The sequence below is a fragment of the Agelaius phoeniceus genome, chromosome 5 (assembly GCF_051311805.1).
Source record: "Agelaius phoeniceus isolate bAgePho1 chromosome 5, bAgePho1.hap1, whole genome shotgun sequence".
Taxonomy (NCBI): domain Eukaryota; kingdom Metazoa; phylum Chordata; class Aves; order Passeriformes; family Icteridae; genus Agelaius; species Agelaius phoeniceus.
The window spans coordinates 65076131-65095540 of record NC_135269.1 but is presented as its reverse complement, the minus strand read 5'-3'; the positions used below and the strand labels follow the sequence as shown (position 1 = coordinate 65095540).

The 19410-nt window shown below is 40.4% G+C and overlaps 1 protein-coding gene across 3 annotated transcripts in view; it reads left to right on the top strand.

Annotated features, from left to right (window-relative positions):
* The window catches only part of SEMA3D (semaphorin 3D), a 141303-nt gene extending 123425 nt beyond the window's left edge, over positions 1-17878 (top strand). For all 3 annotated transcript variants that reach the window (XM_054630795.2, XM_054630793.2, XM_077179196.1), the window contains 2 exons: positions 1569-1708; positions 11398-17878. In XM_054630795.2, coding sequence (XP_054486770.1) covers positions 1569-1708; positions 11398-11811 — 554 coding nt within the window. In that variant the 3' untranslated portion in view covers positions 11812-17878. The remainder of the gene's footprint in view (positions 1-1568; positions 1709-11397) is intronic.
* The last annotated feature ends 1532 nt before the right edge of the window (positions 17879-19410 follow it).

Sequence of the window (19410 nt, the reverse complement as noted above, 5' to 3'; positions counted from 1 at the left end):
CCCTGTGGCAGCACAAAATAAATGAATAGCATTCAAACCCAAGCGTGGCTTTGTCTGGGGTTCTTCTAGCTGCTTATTAAAGTGAACAATCCAGACAAAACAGTATTGATTGTATCACCACGTTGAACACTGGCTTTGGGACAAGCCACCCCTTCCCATTGATCTCTGGTTATTCCGTGCTGCTGCGGTGCTGGGTCCCTGCTGCAGGCATCAGTGGGAGGCAGTGCAGAAATCAGAGCTGCTTGCCATGGGATCAAAGCCTCAAGTCTGTTGCACAGTCTAGAGGGCTCTGACTGTACATGTGTGCTTGCAGACATAGTTAAAAAGTCAGGGTAGGATCTCATTTCCATCAAAGTCAACGACAAAACTCCTGCTCATTCCAAGGGCCAGAATTTCCTTGCTTGCTGCTTGCCACGACTCTCCAAACCCTGATATCTGAGACTGTGCAAAGCTCAAGGTTATAGAAACCCTAGCAGAAAGGCTGACAGTGTCACATTTTCCTGGAAGGATAAAGAGATACTGGAAGAGTTAGCTTTATTAGACAAATCTACAGTCTTGTAGCACAGAAATTGGTATTAATTCTTTGCCCTGACATAGTGCCACCAATAGCAATTTTATCCACCTGGGAGTGACTCCTGTGTGCCATAAACCCGTGAAGTTGACCTTTGTCACTCCGGGGTCTTGGCTTATTTAGGCCATTTGTGATAATCAGTAATATTATGGTCCCCAAACTTACTTAAATCCACTGCTCCACTGTGTGAGATTCTCTCCCAGAGACTTTGTTGGCTGAATGAAGTTGTTTGGCTCTACCTAGATCTTAGTGCTGCAAGGAAATGATGCAAATGATGAATTTCTATAGATCTCATACAGGTACTTGTTATATTGAAAGCATGGTCCAAAATTGTTTTAATTCTGATATGGAGCTAACTTTTGAATCAGGAGACACCACTGTTTTCACCTTCCTTTCTGGTATTCACAGGGCATAAGAAACAGCTTTAGTCTCTTGCTAAGACAGATAAGACAAACTAGAAGGAAAAACGAAGATGCAGAGATTAGAAATTATTTGCTCAGGTTTACAGAAGACCAAGAAAGGATTTCAGATCTCCTCATGGCTCCTTCAGTGTTTGTTCTGAAACACACTACAGAGCATTTCAAATTACACTGAAGGGAAGCAAACTTCAGTTTACTTTAGCTCTGTGACTCCTTTGGGTGAACAAACCAGACCATAGAGTCTAACTTAACAGGTTTAGCTCAGGTTTAGTAGTTGCATTACTTAAAGGAAAAATAGAGGTCAGCTTTTAAATTCCTCATAGGCCAAAGCCCCAAGTTTAAAATGGAGCAAACTCATGATACAGATTTTATTGACCTCCTTAAAAACCAGTTGCACTGAAGGAAGGTTAGCAGCCGCCTCTAAATCCTCATAGTTATAGTTTAAGCTAAAAGTTAAGTTTCCTTTTGCATTTTTATAATTCACTCACTCTTATAGCATCTGTTCTGAATCAGGCTGTTTTCCCATTGCTTTAAAAAGCAGGTCAGGGTTAATCTCCTGTACCATGTTTGCTTTCCAGGCATTAGTCATGAAACTGCTGATGAAAAGGTGATTTTTGGCATTGAATTTAATTCCACTTTTCTGGAATGTACTCCTAAGTCCCAGCAAGCCTCTATTAGGTGGTATGTTCAACGCTCTGGAGAAGAACACCGAGAAGAGGTAAGTTATAATCATCAAGGCAGGTTTCCTCCATAGAGAATTCAGCTGAGCATTGAGAGGCAGAAGTTACTGGGGCCAGTCAATGTTTTGTTTTTCCCTGCCCTCACCTTAGGTATCACATAGCATTCTGCTATCACCATTTGGGGCATGCAGTGGGGAAGAGAGAAGCCATTTGCACTGTATCATAAGCAGATTTTGATATTTATTTTGACTTAACCTGCCCATCCTATTAAAAAAAATAAAAAAAAGAGGTTTAATATAGATAAATGATTAAAAAGTCAAAGCTCTTTTGTCCAACAGTTAATGCATCTGCTTCTGTAGGTAAAAGTATGTTCAAAACCTTATGTTTCAATAAAGTCTCAGCTCTGTTTAGTGTCTGATTGCTTTCCCTTTCCATGTTGAGCAGTGTAGCTAAGAATTGCATGTATGGTTTGCTGCTTCTCTCCATCTCTCCCCAGAGGAGGAATGGTCTGTGGTTAAAAGGCTTTTTATTTGCTTTTTTTCTTGTTAGTGGACTCTGAGATTTTTGCTTAAATGGCATTTAGAGAATTCAGGTTAAGGATTGCTCCTTGCATCTGATGTAGAAAGCAGTGAGGTTTGTGATGGCCCTTAATTCCTTTGGGATTGAGCTTTGTGGTCCTCACTGATGGAGAATCTCTGGAGAAGCCTCCAGGTTGCTGCAAACCCCCTGCACAATTTCCTGATGATTCCTCTCTGAGCTAGTGACAAAGGGGCTCTCCAACATGACTAAAAGGTCAATGTGCTGGGACTGGTTTGGACTGGGTTTGTGAGTGAGTTTCAAACCTCAGGAGTTTTCATAGCCTTTCTCTTACATGAGTGATTTTGTGTCTGAGGCCAAGTCCTGCTGTGATGGCAGCCATGGCAACAGGGAAGAAGGGAAATGAACTGCCCTTTCAAAGGATCTGGTCCCAGGTGCTAGATATGCTTTTCTGTTAGATGTTCATCCAAGACAAAAATCAGTTTAAATGACAGGAACTATCAAACATACAACTGGTGTTCCACTCTCAGTGATAATTCATCCTATGAGACTTCCTGAGTGCAGAGGCCATGCTGGTCCTTTCCAAAGGCTGGGGAATTGCAGGCCAGGGCAGGTGTCTGAGAGGGAATCACCTCTGGGTGAGATGTGACTCATGGTACTCACCCCAAAGTTGCAGCCCCAGTTATATCATGGCCCAGAAAGCCAGAGTTAGGAGGTACTTCTAATTTTCTGCCAGATAAGACAAAAACCTACAAGGCTGCATATTGACTGTAACACTCCAGTACTTCTAATTTATTCCTCTTCTCTTACACATGTTTTGGATTGACAAAACTTTTTTCCTCTGCTGGGAGAAAAAAAGCATAATTAACTTTTAGATAGGTGCATTAACACCAAAAGAAAGAGATTGCTACTTTGAAATACTACCTGTAACCCCCATTATAGCCAGTATGTGGAAAAAACAACAAGAAAAAAGCCTTCTGATCAGATGGCCAGGCACCCTCTCAGCCACAGGAGGTTGAAGTGCACACCCAGCTAGAAGTGTATTGGCATTTAAAGACCTACAGTCATTCATTTTACTGAAATGGAATTACCTTTACCCTCCTGTACAGCAGACTCAGTGCTCACCTTCCCTAAGGCAGCAGTTTGTAAATGCACTCACACAGCTGGTGTTCAGGGAAACAAGTAAAGTACTTTCTTAACTATTACCATGTATTTAAGACTAATTTTAAAGTAAATTTAAGCAGATAGCTAACAAGGTTTTGACTTGGGGGCAGGGGGGAGAGGGTGTGTTTGTTCTTGTTGTGTTTCTTTTCCTTTTGTATGGTTTTCTTTCTTTTTTTTATGAATGAGAAGTCAAGTTTTGAGAAGACTCAATCTTTTAAAAAAGAATTGCAGCTATACCATGAGCTATAAACTTTGCATAAAGGAGCCAGTTCCCTATGAAGAATGTAATATTTCTATATCATAAGAGATTACACTTTCAAGACTTAAAAGCCTCTTTTGAAAGGCTGCTTTTGAGTTTTATCTGTGTCAATTTAAGGAAAAAGATATTATCAGTTGATTTGCTCATAAATCACAGGTTCAGCTAGGCCTCTGAAGGTCATGGAACCAAGCTCAAGCTGTCTTTCTTGTTTGATCATAGAACAAACTGCAGGTGAAACCAACTTTTGAGCAAATTTACAGCATGTAACATGTGTGGCATAGCCTATAATTATAGCCTAAATTAAGGCTATACTCTTCTTGATACACATTGCATTTCCAAGAGGTTTGTTGTGGCAGTGGCCTGGCCCCTCCTATTTGTTATGATCCAAATGCTCCTTACCCAGGCCTGATGCTGTCCAGTATAGCAGGACTGCCCAGCATGCCAAGGATGTGCATGTTGGGAGGGATTTAGGGAATATGTGCACATGTGTGGTGGCATTAGAAGTCCCAGCAAGCACACAGAATTCATCTTTGCACATTAACAGCAATGTTTACTGGGCTTGCTCTGTGTAAACAGTCTGACATCTGTTTGCATGAGAAAAGTAAATCTTTCCTAAAAGGCTGGATTAACCTCTGAGGCAAATTTAGTAGAAAATTTGAAGGAAAAATGTGCACAGATTCTCTACAATATGAATGTTAGAAGTAGGCAAAGAGCTTTTTGTCACACATTGTACCTTAATCCACAGCAGTGCCTCTGTGATCTAGTTTTAGTAAAAATCAGATCTTGGGATGGTTTTGGGGTTTTTTTTTGTTGGGGTTTTGGTGGGTTTTTTGGTTGTTTAGTTTTTTTAAGTCTGAAGATAATAGCCTATAGAAATGCATATGCACACATTGATGGTTAGAGGATCAGGTCACTTAAAGACTCTATAGATATTAGTTATGTTTGAAGCTTGCCAGAAAATTCTAATAATAACAATTTATAGTATTTTGACCCAGCTTAGTTTCAGGATCCTAAGAAATTGAACTCCTGAAAAAACTCTATTTGCTTATATTATATTGATAGACATCATTTTTAGAAGAAACAACAAAAAAGAAACTTTTTGTTTACTTTTTAAGATAACTGTATTAATGTAGAAATTACATGCTTTCAAATGTGGGATGTTAAATTCCTAATTTCATTTATGGATCCCTAAATGATTGACCAGGTCTGTAGAGATGCTGAACAATCATTCCTCCTATTTGATGGAATAAGGGTGAAGTGGTTAATATGTTAATCCCTTAATAATTTGCAGATCCAGAAATTGAGGTTTCCAGGTTTTCTAACTTGACTTACCAGTGCAAATGAGTTCATCAGTATAAAAACCTGATTGGAGACCTTCCTAGAAAATCCAAAGAGCAGAGTAATTGACTTTCTTTTCAAAGTACTTCAGTTTGACAAAAATACCATATGTGACAGAAACACTGAGGTCATATTTAATGTGTAGCTTGATCTTTGCTCAACCAATGCATTACCATAACTTTTCCCATTACAATTATATTTTCTGCTCTCTCTGTCACCCTTCCTGCAGCAGATTTCTCAAATAACACTGTGCATTCTTTTGGTGCATGTCTTAGCAGTGTAACTTATTGTGATGACGATACCATGCTTTGCAAATGACTCCACGCACCTGGAACTTAGGTTACGGACTTTTAGTTCCAGGGCTGGAGCTGTAATGTCTTAGCAAGTCTTTAAACTTGGCTTTACAAAGAGATGGCTTTGCACTGTCCCAGACATGCAGTGCAGCTTCCTGAGGGAAGGGAAAGGGCAAAATCCAGACTAGATGGGAAGCATTTGGCGCAGCAGGATGTCCCCGACATTTCACCCTTAAGGTCATGGTTCAGAATGTGACTTCCAGGCAGAGCAACCTGCAGGGAGGGACAGGATCTCCTGTGGTACAGAAGCTGTCACCAGGTCATTTTGCTGCCAGTGGGAGTACATTTCCCTGTAGTTTAGGGCTGTTTTAAGGTCAGGAGTCAAATATCTAGTGCTTTTGTGGTTAGTGTTGCTCACGCAATTGATCGTGTTTGTTCCTGTGCGTGCAGCGTTACTCACTGGGATGACGGAGAGTGTTTCAGTGCCTGGAGTTCATAAAAAACTCTGGGGACGTCATCTGTTCGTAGTGTCTTGAACTGCTGAAGCTCTCTGAAGCTTTAAACAGATACTAGTTATTTCTCAAAAAAAGTCCTGTGTTATTTTATGTACATAACAAGCGTCAGGACTGCAAAAAGCAAATGCATGGCTCCCTACAAAGGCATTAGTTTTGGTGCCTCGTTGCTCTGAAAAGCTTCAGCCCCTCTGCTTTAGGCTGCATTTCACTCTCAGTCCCCTGTGGCTCCTGATCTGCCAAGCTGCCACCTCAGCAGCAGGGGACAGAACAAACCATATGGTCTAAAGTGACAAAATAGGTGCAGATCACTTTTAACTTTCTTCTTTCTGCTCTGCTTATAGCTGGTGGTGAAAATAAATCCACCAAAATGCCTGGGGGCATTCCAGTTTCTCCTTCAGCAATTCTCATCCTTTCCACATTCCTGCCCCACAGCTCAAATTGTGTTTTCCTGATGGACCAAACTTAAGGACCGTCTGATATTTTGGTAGATACAAGAGCCAGACCCACTTTTGTGCAGGACATATTCCAAGGCACAACATTGTAACCTAGCTCCCTCATCAGAGCAGGGAGATGTTGTTTCATTCCACATTTTAGGCATTTTTTTCAATTTATCCAAGTGATAAGTTTCAGTATCTTTTTGCATCTGGAGGTTTTTGCATCATGATGGGAACTTTGTTACAAACATCTGGTCTAGCAGAGTTGTAAGAAAAAAAGCCACAGATTCAGTGCCAGCCCTGAAATCCAAAAGTTGGATGATGGCTGAGTCAGGCAGAAGACACATAGCAAGGACTGAATTTCCACTAGTATCTTCTGTCAGGGGAGTGTAATTTGGTGTTTGAATCTTTAGGTCAATGAAAAAGAAGGTCAAGAGAGTTGGGAAAAAGGAAAAAAAAAAGATATTAATTCTGCAGCCTAAGTTTGCATACTTTCATTCTTTTATTTTACTATATAACTCATTGCCTTTTTTTTCTTCTAATACCTTGAGTGTCTTAAGTAAAACTAATGTTTTTGACAGTTTCATTGGGAAAGAGGAGAAGTAACTGTACTGAGTGACATTTCTGATTTGATTCGGATATATTGGAGAAGTAATAGGAAGGAGGAGTTTAAAGTTTAGTCTCAGAGTAAGAAGTAAACTTCACCTTGAAATTAATAGGAATCATGCATGTCCCTAATGCCTAATGTCCCTAATTTTACCAGCAACACATTCTTCATTTTTCCTGAGACTGTTGGTGAATTAAAAAAAAAGATGTTTTAAAAAAAATTAACTATACAGCTGTGTTGTAGCTAAATTATTATTTTCCCATACAAGAGAAACAGTCATGTGTGACAATAATGTCAGAAAATCCCTAGAGTGATCTGTATTTCCAGTCAAATGATGAGGATGAAGAAAACAATAGAAAAACAAAGATGAATGTGAATTCTCTGCAAATGTTCCTCATTTTCTTTTCTCCCTCTCTCAATTTGTTCAGGGGTTGCAGCTAACCCATGATTAGTCCAGCTTTACCTCTAACATTTTTTCACATGTTGATTAATGAGGAAAGGCAGGCTTTGAAGCCATTTTCTTCTCCCAGACAGGTGCAGTGTTTTAACTGTGAAAGAGCTGACATGTGAATTATTTGTAAAGAGGGAGCTATCTAAACACATCATTAGCAAAGGACAAAAAGCATTGACTGAACCTGGTGCCACAGCACTTTCAAATCCTTGGTTGTTTTCCAACTTACTGATCGTTTAAAGATTTGCCATCATTATTGGCAATATTTTTTTTTCTTCATTGCTAAATTCAGATTGTGAAAATCAAGTGTTAGATTTGCATGGAGTTCTTTTCCCTTTATCATGCATTGCCAGAATCTATGGCATGTGCCATAATTCAGTTAATGTAAATTTTGGAAAACTTATGTACTTATCATGAAAGATGAAAGTACAATTTGTTGATACTATCTCATCAAAAATCTGCTCCCACTTCACTAAGAAAAGAAAGCGATTGGTAATCAATTGCTTCAATTTTAATGATTTTTATGTTGTTTCCTATGGAACAAAGCTATCTTTCATGTTAAAGTTTTATTGTATGCTCAAATTTAAGGACATGTCAGCAAGCTTTTATGAATCTAAGCCTGTGTACTTCTGAATTGCTAAATCCTATTTAGAAATATTTTAGAAGAGTTACTGATTTTGTCATGGTGGGGGGTGAAACAGTGAATCCACAGTTGAACAAAGCAAAATTTCTTTTATCTAAGTAATCTTCTCACTTTCCTCAGAATTTAATAAATACATTTTACATCTATAGGTCAGGAACCAAAGACCACATTAAACATTCAAGTGAAAGGTTAAAGATCTACTACCAAGTAATGAAATGCCAGGTGTTTATGAAACTCCAGAGCCCTGTGGGGAGGAAAGCAGAGAGGAAAGACAGGAGGAGTTCTGAACCTATGGGTAAAACAACATAAACAGGATACCAAAAAGAGAAGTGAGGGGGGAAAGCAGTAATGAAGTGTTGCTCAATATGTGTGAAATCGGAGCCATAATTTTATCCTGCCAGAGGATAAGAAAGGAATGAACAATGAAGGCACAGAGGAGGAGGTGACAGTCACCCTAAATCAGTGTCCAAGGTTAACACAGGACACTCTGTAGGAGCACTGCTTCATTCAAAATAGGAGTCATGATGGGCTGGGATTAAGGGACATAACCAATTTAGACTTTTACCTTTCTCTGCAGTATCCCAAGGCAGAGGAGGGGACAACTCCATCAGTTAACACAATTATGACTAAAAAATGATGGCTGTTACACAAACAGCAAATAGTTATGAGTAGCAGGGTGCTGGACTTGGGGGTCTAGTGATCTTTTCAAGTCTAGATCTGCCATTATTCTGCCTTTCTTTCACTGAAAAGAGGCAAAACCCTGGAGAGGGCACTTTGGACTGGCACCCAGCCAGCCCAAACAGCCAGCTGGAGCCCTTCCAAGTGTGGGAGGTGCACAGCTGTCAAGAGGCTCTAGACTACAATACTGGCAGAGCCACCGGCAGGCAGATGCTACTGCTGAGATTGCATCAAGCCTCAAGCTCAAAGACATCAGTCCTGTTTTCACTCAGGCAATGTGGGAACGTGGTCTTTGCACAGTGCCTTATGAAACCCAAATGTCTGGAAGTTAGCTGCTTCTTCCCAGGCTTCTCCCTCAATTTTGCAAACGTGGATCTTCATGTTGACATGAAGCCTGGGCAGAAGAAAGGGATTTCCTTGTTGTCTTGGAAAAGCCAGGCCTCCAAGCACTTCCACCTGGCCCCTGCTCCTGCTGCTCTCTCTGGAGCACAGCACCACAAGGAAACACCTGTCCTAGACATATTTCTGCCTACAGCTCCTTATTTGTGGATTCTTTTGTAAATTTTATGCTCCTGTTTTTACTGTAAAAAAGGAGCATTTAATTGGAGTGAAATGTCACTAGCTGATCCCATTGAGGACTAGTGCCCTGTGCTGTGGGTTCTGCAAAAGAAGAGCAGCCTTTTCTAGTTTGTCCCCCTGTTATCTTCTGTGCATGTGGCTTCACCATAATTTATCTGGTTTAAACTCAGTGTGGTAAATCAGAAGTAACTTGTGCTCATGTAGCACCTGTTGTCAGGGCAATCGATTTTCCAGGAATTTCCTGAAATTTGTATCATTTCACCCTCCGGGTACTGAGTAGACATGCTTATATACAGTTTACAAACAGCGAAACTAAAGCTCCCAACACCAACAACTGGGGGCAGGAGCCAAAAAATACTTGGCCAGAGAAACTGACAACCAAAGATACAATCTGACCTGCTTTTGTAGCAGCTGATTTCTTGTGTCTGCTGCTCTCCTGTCTGTGGCAGCACACAGACCTGTATCCATCCATCCATAAGACTTTCCTGCATACCTGTCTAATGCATGTGTTACTGAAGACTGTTACAACTGAAGCAGTAGGAAACAAAAATCTCTGTCTCTGGTTGTATTATTTCTATGTGTATTGTTCTTTCTGGTGATCTCAATATGGTCTCTAAAACTTTTTTAATGATTTCAAAGTCATTTTCATAGAAACTTAGAAAAGGGTAAAGCTAAAAGCCCTCTAAGGTAATCTCATCCATCCCTTTGCTCCAAGAGACTCTATTATGATAAAGTACCAGTGAGTTAGAATCATAACAGATGGAGAATCATATGTATGTATAAATTTTTTCCCATGGAGTAGCAGAGGGAATCGTGTGCAGATTTTTTACATAAAGAAACAGTGTGTAGCTTACCCACTGTGAATAAATCTAATTTAGTCATCTTTATGCCTCCCTGATCTTCACCCTCTGAAGTTTGCTGGAGGGTCAGATGTGCACTCTGGGAAATTTTGCAGATTCTGTGTTGGTTCTTTCTGCCCCCAGCCCCCCTTCTCAAACCCACTACCAAACTTGAGCTGGAGTTTCCCCCTTGGCAGTGATGCCACCAGCAGAGCTGAGGCTGCCTCCAGCAGCAGTCCAGGCCTGTGGGTGCCAGCTGTGCTGCAGCCTCTGTGTGGCAGCAGAACACAGCACGCCTGGGAGGGAACAGCCTGGGACAGACCAGCATCATTTTCAAAGGAAATGCTGGTGCTGGATGTCGGGAGTTAGGGCTCTGCTTTCTGCTTCCACCTCTGCTACTAATCTTTATATGGTCTTTGGCAAATCACTTACCTTCTATGTTTCCCAGATGTAAAAATACTTAGGTGCCCAATGCCCCATCCTGTTTTTGGTTTGGTTTGGCTTTGGCTTTTTTGTTGCTTTTTTTTTTTTTTTTTTTTTTTTTTTGAGGAGGGGAGCTATTTTTTGATTTAAGTTGGTTTAGAAATAATTTTCAGATTACCAGATACATAACTTACCTGACAGTTTTACTGGTCTAAGGTACACCTTACTTCTAACATGTGAGACCCTGCATTTTTTAAATATTTATATTCGTAAATGAAATTACATCTCTATGCTGTCAGATTTCAGCTCCCACTTGCAATCTTATTCTTTTGTTTGGGGTTTGTTTTTTTTTTTAAGTCTTATTTTTCTCAAAGTTATTCTCCACAGATCTTAGCAATAAAAGAGCTGTACTTTGTTGTATCCATCCAGCCTTATTGCCTGCTTTTAATCACATCTCAGTGAGTCAAAGCCAGGATCAATTTCCTTTTGTAAAACTTGGTTGAAGAAGATCAGAAACACAGCATTTCGCTGTAAAGATCAGTAGTAGTATTCATATTCATCATAACAGGGCCTCAGCATTGCAAGCACTCTGGTATTTTGGGTGTATTACAGTTACCTCAGAAAGAGCTGCTAAAAAAATGCTGGGATTAGTGGCAGTCAATAGCTCCCCTTCCTTGGAGAATGCAGCCTCACTGACTGCACTGTGATGAGTGTTGCTGTCTGTCCTGTCAGCTGTACAGCATGTGTCTTTTGCTACTGCATGCTGAGTGTCCGTGATCCAGATGTTGCAGTTAGGAACAGGATCAGGCCTTGAGGGAAGTGCTGGTTTCTGTCCCAGCTGTACCACAGGGAAGGGACACGCCATGTGCCAGCCGGGCCGTGCCTCCACCTCAGCGTAGCATTGACACACATCTCATTTTGACAGTGAGACTCACCTCCTGTGCTCTTTTCTTGTCCACCCCCACAGCTGAAGGCTGATGAAAGGATCATTAAAACGGAGCACGGGCTGCTGATCCGCAGCTTGCAGAGAAGGGACGCGGGAGCCTATTTCTGCAAAGCCCAGGAGCACACCTTTGTGCACACCATCGTGAAGCTGAATTTGAACGTCATCGAGAACGGACAGATGGAGGGCACCCAGAAGACGGAGGACGAGGAGGGCCGGGTGAGGGATTTGCTGACGGAGTCCCGGCTGAGGTACAAGGACTATATCCAGCTGGTCAGCAGCCCCAGCTTTAGCCTGGATGAGTACTGTGAACAGATGTGGCACCGGGAGAAGCGGCGGCAGCGGAACAAAGGTGGTGCCAAGTGGAAGCATGTGCAGGAGATGAAAAAAAAGCGAAACCGAAGGCACCACGAGCCAGCCAGGCCACCATCGACGTAGTTTGTAAATGCTATTTAAAGAAAGGACATTTTCCATAAAAAAAAAAAGAAATACTGTGTTCTGGTTTTGTGCATCTTGCCTATGAGTTAGCACTGCTTCTTCTTGAAATCAGAAAATTTACCATCACTGTTAATCTGTGTGAGAATGTACAGTGGGATTCAATGCCAAATGAGATGTTCCTTATTGGAGTGCTGCAAACCAGGCAATCATTTCAAATGTGTTCATTAAAAAAGAAAAAGTGTACACTTTTAGCTGATTTCTGGGTAGCCTTAGACTGCGTGAGCTGTGTTCTTTACTTCCTTTGTAATTTTCACATAGGGTTTAGTGTTTGTGTTCCCATATTAACATTTGCTGCCACATTCCACCCCAGAGGTGGCTACATTTCAGGGGAAGGCAGATGTACTTCCAGTTCTTTGGCATCTTTCTGAATAAGAAGCATGGTAGAAATGTGTGACAGATCTGCAAAAATACCCCTAATTTACCCACTGGGCCTGTATACAGGCACACGGGTGGGGTTTGCTAGCACAGAGAGGCACAGCAAAAAATCAAATTAAGTTTTGGCTTAGGGACAGCATTCATTCTGCCCATAAAAAAGAGAAAGCATAATCATAGTTTAAGAGAGGGGAATTATCGAGTGTTACTCGTTAGTGTTTGAGTAGCCACCAGTTTGCAGTCCATCTGCTGAAATGAAATGCTGACTCTAATTGAAATTGCCACCGAGATGCTTGGGAGTAAATTTCCTAAGTGGTCCATGGGAGGTATGTGCACAAATCCTATTAACAAATAATGGGACTCCTGCCTGCACCTCTTCTATGCCTCTAAAGGTTTGACTCTGACTGTTTCTCTGGCCCTTTGCTGGCTTTGTTTTACGCAGAGGAAAAGAAAAAAGACAACAACAAGGCTAAAATGAAAGACGATGAGGGAAATATGTAGTGGCTGAGACCAGTGCTCTTGACACAGAGCTGACATTCCTCAGATGTGTGTATTCTTTGGGATTTTTTCTCAAAGGTGTTATGTATTTTTAAGTTGAAAATTTGCATTGTTGGAATTAATACTTTTATTATAATTAAATAAGAGATGTCCACGTGTAAATAAAACTTGTAAGTTAGAAATTTGCTGTATACCATAATTTCATTTGTAAAGCGTTCCTTGTTCCTTGGTTTATATTTTGGGTTTAATAATGTAAAGTTTTACACATAAGCAAGAAATACTGGCCTCATCCTTGTCTGCTTTACATCAGTATTATTCAATTGATTTTATTCCTGATATGCAGCAACAAACACAAGCTCAAAATCAGGCCTACTGTCTCCTCTCATGGCTGAGTCACAGCCCCCCCTCTCCTCTGTTCCATCTAACCTCCCTCCGTTTTGCCTTTCACGCCTTTTTGAGTGTGAAATGACAAATTAGCCACTTCCTCACATGGAAGACAGCTTTGATGGATACCAAAATGACAGACTTTACTTGTTTCTCATGCATTCTACAGATCTTGAGAGCAAAGTCTGTGGGAAATGCGTGCAATTGATGTGCACCTCATTAAGGGACCAAAACTGTTGGCTCTGAAGCCCTCGCCCGTGCTGGTGTTTGTGTGCGCATTCAGTCACAGATCTAAAATTGTGAAGGTCCAATTTGCATCGCTGTTCATTTCCTCTCTGTTGCAAGTCGGATACAGCAAAGTGTTTGTCAGATTTCAGAAAGGAATCTCAGCTTACCCACGTTTCTTGTAAAACCCGAAAGCTGCGTTTGCATGTGTTGTACAAAAGCCAGCGATACCATATGTCATTAATTTTGGATGCTTTTTTAATAGGAGATGTATGAGTTAATTAGGAGATATTAGATAGCATGCGTACAATGCTTTGATAGTGTAAAGCACTGAGTGCTAAATATTATAAAACACATCTGTGGGGAAGAGGGAATTTCTCAGCACAGGACCTTTAATCAGCAGAAAGACTGATGCTGAAGATACTAACCAGTTGTACAGTACTTTGAGAACATGCAGAGAACTTTTTGGCATTTTTGCTGCAAAATAATGTAGACCAGGCATTTCACAAGAGGCTCATCAATTTGGGTACCTTGATTTTAAGGCCAATTAAGACTACTTAGGGAAGGTATGGGGGGTATTAAACTACTACACATAAAGCACAGGATACTTAATATTCTTGGCTGGAAGATTATGCTGTCACCATACAGAACCTGCCTAGTTATTCCTTATTAGATTTTTATCAGTCCACAAAGTCCCATTTCTCTGGCTTGGGCATTAAGGAAATGAATGGAACCACACCAAGGCCATAGAATGGCAGGTGGGCTGCATTTGCAGGCACTGGCAAAGGATCCACTCTTGTCATCAGTGGTGACATGGTACTTCAATTGACAACTCTCATCACATGTTTACTTACTTCATAAAAAAGCAAAGCAGGGTCTTTTTTCATACTTTTTCTCCTCCATCAAGACTAAATAATCTGATTTTATGTTTGGGTATGATTGGGGGTTTGTATTCTACAAATGAAACCCCCCCAAACTGACTTTAGTAGAAATACGGGGTAAGGGTCTCAGTACTGGGAACATTAGATTTAAATGGTTGAATTAAAATGTTATTGCTCTTAAAAACTACTTTCATTTCTTTTATTTCAAATGTTCTTGCAATGAGATTCTTCTTACAGAAATGACCTCATCAGTCTGGGGTACAGTGGTACCATAAAACCCCAAGTGAGATATAAGACCTCTTCCATCATGGGAAATAAATTCAATATCCTCCAAACCAGTGTGTTGCATTGAGTTCATGCCACCCCAGGGAACATATGTAATAGTCCCACATAGATAAAAGTCTGTGCTTTGATACAGTGGTAAGATGAATGCTGTAGCTGGCAAGGGTAGCACACCTCATACAGTGCAGGTAATATACATGCAAGGAATCCAGGGGTCTTTGGAGACCAAAGAATGAGAGGGATAGATTGAGAATCACTACTGGAAGTAAGGCAGGGCTTTGTTAGGTGGGACTCAGCATTGCAAACTCAGGAACAGGAACAGGAGTAGCCGTGGGTCTTTTCCACAACCTTCAGTCCCAGAGGGAGGTTCAGAAGATGAGCTAGGCCAGAAACTGCAACAGAGGAGTAGCCCCTCTTTTCAAAGGGGTTTAATCTTTAGTGTAATTTAGAGGCTCAACTTGAAGCTTGAATTTCAGTTTGATGATTTGGGGCTCAGCTGGGCTGCTGGGAGCTGTACTATGAGCCACAACAGGCCCATAGTTAAAATGAAACTGAGCCCTACCTCTTTCAAGAGTGCCATAAAAATTTAAACTGAATTAATTTTTGGTACAGAGTGGAAAAAAAAGTTGCCTCCACATTAATATCTGTAGCTTTTAAACAGATCCCTTAGTGCATTGTTTCAAATGTCATGAGGTTCAACAAGGCCAAATGCCAGGCACTGCACTTCGGCCACAAAAAACCCCTGCAGTGCTACAGGCCGGGATGGAGGAGTTGGAAAGCGGCCCAATGGAGAAGGACCTGGGAGTGCTGGTTCATTGTGGCTGAGCATGAGCCAGCATGACCCCAGGTGGCCAAGGAGCCAATGGCCCCTGGCCTGTGTCAGGAAAAGTGTGGCCAGCAGCACCAGGGAAGAGATTCTCCCCCTGTTCTCAGCACTGGTGAGGCCGCACCTCGAGTGCTGCATCCACTTCTGCCCCCCCCAGTTTGAAAAGGACAAGGAGATACTGGTGTGTGTCCAACAAAGGGCAAAAAGGACTAGAGAACCTCTTCTGGGGAATGACTGAGGGAGCTGGGAGTGTTTGCTCTTGAGGAGACTCATGTGGGACCTCATCACTCTCCACAGCTCCTGAAAGGAGGGAGTCGTGAGGTGTGGGCCAGCCTTTTCTTCTGTGCCTGCCATGAGGGAATGAGAGGAAATGGCCTTAAGCTGAGGCAGGAACAATTCAAATTTGATATTAGAAAAAATCCTTTTGCTGCCTGGGTGGTCAGGCATTGGAATGGGCTTCCCAGAGAGGTGGTGGAGTCACCATCCCTGGAAGTGTTTAAGAGGCACCTGGATCTGGCACTGGGGGATGTGGTTTAGTGGTTCAAGGGTTACAAGGGCAGTGCTGGGCTGACAGCTGGACTAAATGGTCTAAAAGGCCTCTTCCAATTTTGTGGTTCTGTGATTCTAATCTTTGCTTCTATATGATCTATTTATTTGAATATGCATTCAACAGGGATTACAGTTATTAATACATTGTCTTTTTCTTCAACAAAACCTTTCTATTGACAGTACTTCAGCAACAGGTCAGTGCTCTGCTGAACCAAAGGGGTTTCAAGCAGACTCTTAGAATAACCAATACAATGTGAGCTGTAGTTATAAAAATGCTGAAAACTGATATAAGCTTTAAAGCCCAACAGGGCTCTAAACTTTGCAGCAATCTTGCAGTCAGTTAAAATAAAACAGAAAATGGGATTAGCAGAAAAAGGAATAAAGTATTAACACTTACTCTGATAAACTGGTTCTGTTACTGGAAACCATTCCAACAACAGGTGTGAATGTGTGTTCATGCCATAAGCAAATACTTTCCCCTCTAAGCAGTTAAGCTGCTTGAGGTATCTAAGAACCTGAGTACTTTTCAGGTCATATGTAGATTTTGTCCCCAGTTCTTATGTCACTCATAATGAAGTAATTAGGCTAAATGCAACAGATACCCCCTGGTTTATGTGCTTTTGAGATCAGAAGATTCCTTCAGTTCAAATGGTATGAACCTCTTATTGAAACCACTATGGGTATTGATCTTCATTTAACATTTCAGATAATGAATAATTATTTGTTATCATTACTCATTGATCATGTAATCAGCCTGTGTCCCATAATAATGTCTCAATATTTAATAACAGCTAATGGAAATTGAGTTGTCTGACATTTTTTCATACAAGCTTATGTGTACAGGAGTGCATTTACAAATGTCCTATTTTCTATTTATTTTGTAACAGAGGTTAATTTGCAAAAAGCAAACATGATTTCAAGAGTCAGGGTTCATCTCAGCCTCCATTGACAGCAGAGATTAAAATCTTTCTGGAACTGAATTGAAGCCTAAGTACACTATAATCTATTTATAGTCTGGTAGTCAAATCCCAAATCTGTGTGTTGCTCTGTGGAGTATATTGGCCTGGTTCTTTTTGCACACACTTTTAGATGAGACCTGGAGGTCTAAGGAATTACATCTACATGAATGGAAAATTAAGCCCACATGTCTCTCTAATATATTCTGTTACATTTTATAAACTTTAAATGGTCTCTCTTGTAATATTTCACTATAGTATTGCTAATGTTACCCTGAACTAGGCTGCTGTCACTTGCTGAAGTGTGACATTCTTTGTAGTTGCAATCCAGATTTCAAGGTTGGTAAAGTAAGTTCATTACAGCAGAAAAAATGAAGTCATGTGAAAAAAAGTTTAATTATTAATTCTACAGAACAGATTTATAATATTTTATTTCCACATAACAAAATAGTGGTTATACTAGAATGTGTGAGAAACACCAGTATTTGTTTTCTGTGCAGGTAAGGATACATAACAAATTGTAGTCTTGAGGGTCTCACTTGCCAATGTGCATTTGAAACAGCCGGTGTGACAGCTGTGGCAAGACTCATTTTTTACTTGCTTGATCTTTTCCCACTAAACCCATTGTCTCCTGCCTTTCAGACTCTGGTCTAGCAGATAATCCCACTTTTACACAGAGGAGGACTCTGGAATCAGGTATTTTGTGACATATACACACACCCCTACACAGTCATGGTATCACAGTCTGCCTTCAGGTGAAGACTTCCTTTAGCATTAACTGCAGCATTCAGTTGCAGATGCAAACCAGACACTGTGAGGTAAATTGGAGGCCAGATGGAGTTTTTGTTCATAAAGAAAAATTTTGGGACTGGTGCTGAGAGGTCTCCTTTCTCTTTTTTCTTATGTGGTTGCTGTGTAAAATTTAAAATTAAAGTGGTTTGTGCTTAAAAGCATAAGATTTTCCACATGATGTAAAAAATATGAACAAACAAATAAACATTTCCATGTGATTGGTTTTTTATTTTAATATGGAATGCTGGTCCAGTGTCAATGCATTAGTCCAGATAGTACAAGCCACGAAAATAATGTGTCCAAACAGTTTGCTGTGACATCTGTAAGGACCCCAGACACGTCTCAGTTTTTGGTGGTATTTCACATTCTTCTCCCTTCCCTCTATGGTACAGAAGTGGATTTGGCTGGATTTTTGGAAATTTTTTTGGGGGCTGGTGGAGTGGTTTTTGTCAGTTTAATTTTGTTAGGAGGGCCTCTTTTGGTGGTCTGGGTTTTTCAGACTTTTTTGGGTTTTTTGGTTGATTGGATGGTTGGTTTTTGTTTGCTTTGTTTTGTGTGCATGTGTGTGTTTGGATTGCTTTTTGTGTTCTACTCTTCTGTTCTTTCATGTTATTTCTCCTACTAAAAGGGACCATGCCCAAGCCCAGATGCTTTCTGGTGGTGTAATATATGACAAAGCAATAAGAGGAACAGAAGGCTTGGCAGGTATTTTGGTATGGAGACAGCACAGACTGCAAGACACAAAATCTTAAGGCTTAAAAAAGACTATGCTGAGAGTTCAGAGACCATAGTGGACTTCTCTGGCCTAAGTTGAAAATTCAGTTAGATTTATAGAAGGTATATTTCTTACTTTATGAATGTTTTTTCTTAAAATATGTTTTAAATATTCACTCTCAAACCTTTCTTTGCAAAAATAAAAAAAAAAAGAAAAGGAAAAAGAAATCCAAGCCAAACAAATTAAAAAATTCCCCAGAAGTCCAATGAAATATCAGCATCAGAGGTTTTTCATATCCCTCTTCAGAGACTTCATGTAACTTCCTCCCAGGATGCTTTTTGTTGAAATTAATTGTAATAATCACATATTAAGACTGCCTCTGAAAATGTCTTGGCTGTAAAAACTGGATGCAGAGCATGTGCCTATGAAAATACAAATGAAAAAAATGAAAAAAAAAACCTCATGTCTAAATATTTACATTATTTTTCAGTTTTGGTGATGATGCATCTCCATCCCATCTTCCCCAGTGACTGTCTCAGAATGTCACTTGCCTGGGAAGAAAGGAGGAGATTGCAAAAGCATATTATCTCCAAATTATAAATTCCAAAATGAAAGGTCACATTAAATGGACTGGCTGCAAGGATTGTGATTAATACCTCACTTTTGACCAAGATAGACTATTTTTTCTCTTAAAGTGAAATGTATAACTCTGCCCAGCACAGGAATTGTATGCCATTTGGCTTCTTTTTTGATTTTTAAGGCATGAGTGGTTCTCAGGTTGATTTTGAGAGTTGGGGTGATTTTCACTCTATAATACAACTATTTATACAGCAGTAAGACTGAAGCATTTATTTGTACATGTTGCAGCTCATTGAGTTGCTATTATTACAGAAGTAGAGCTTAAATAATCTACATTTTTGCCTGGCCTGCTGGCTTATTACATATTTCAATTTTATATGCAAAGGTAACTGAAACAAATATATATTTCATTAGTATTATAATAAACAGAAAAATCTGAGGTTTTGCCTCTTTTTTAAACCCATGTAAATCTACAGCATA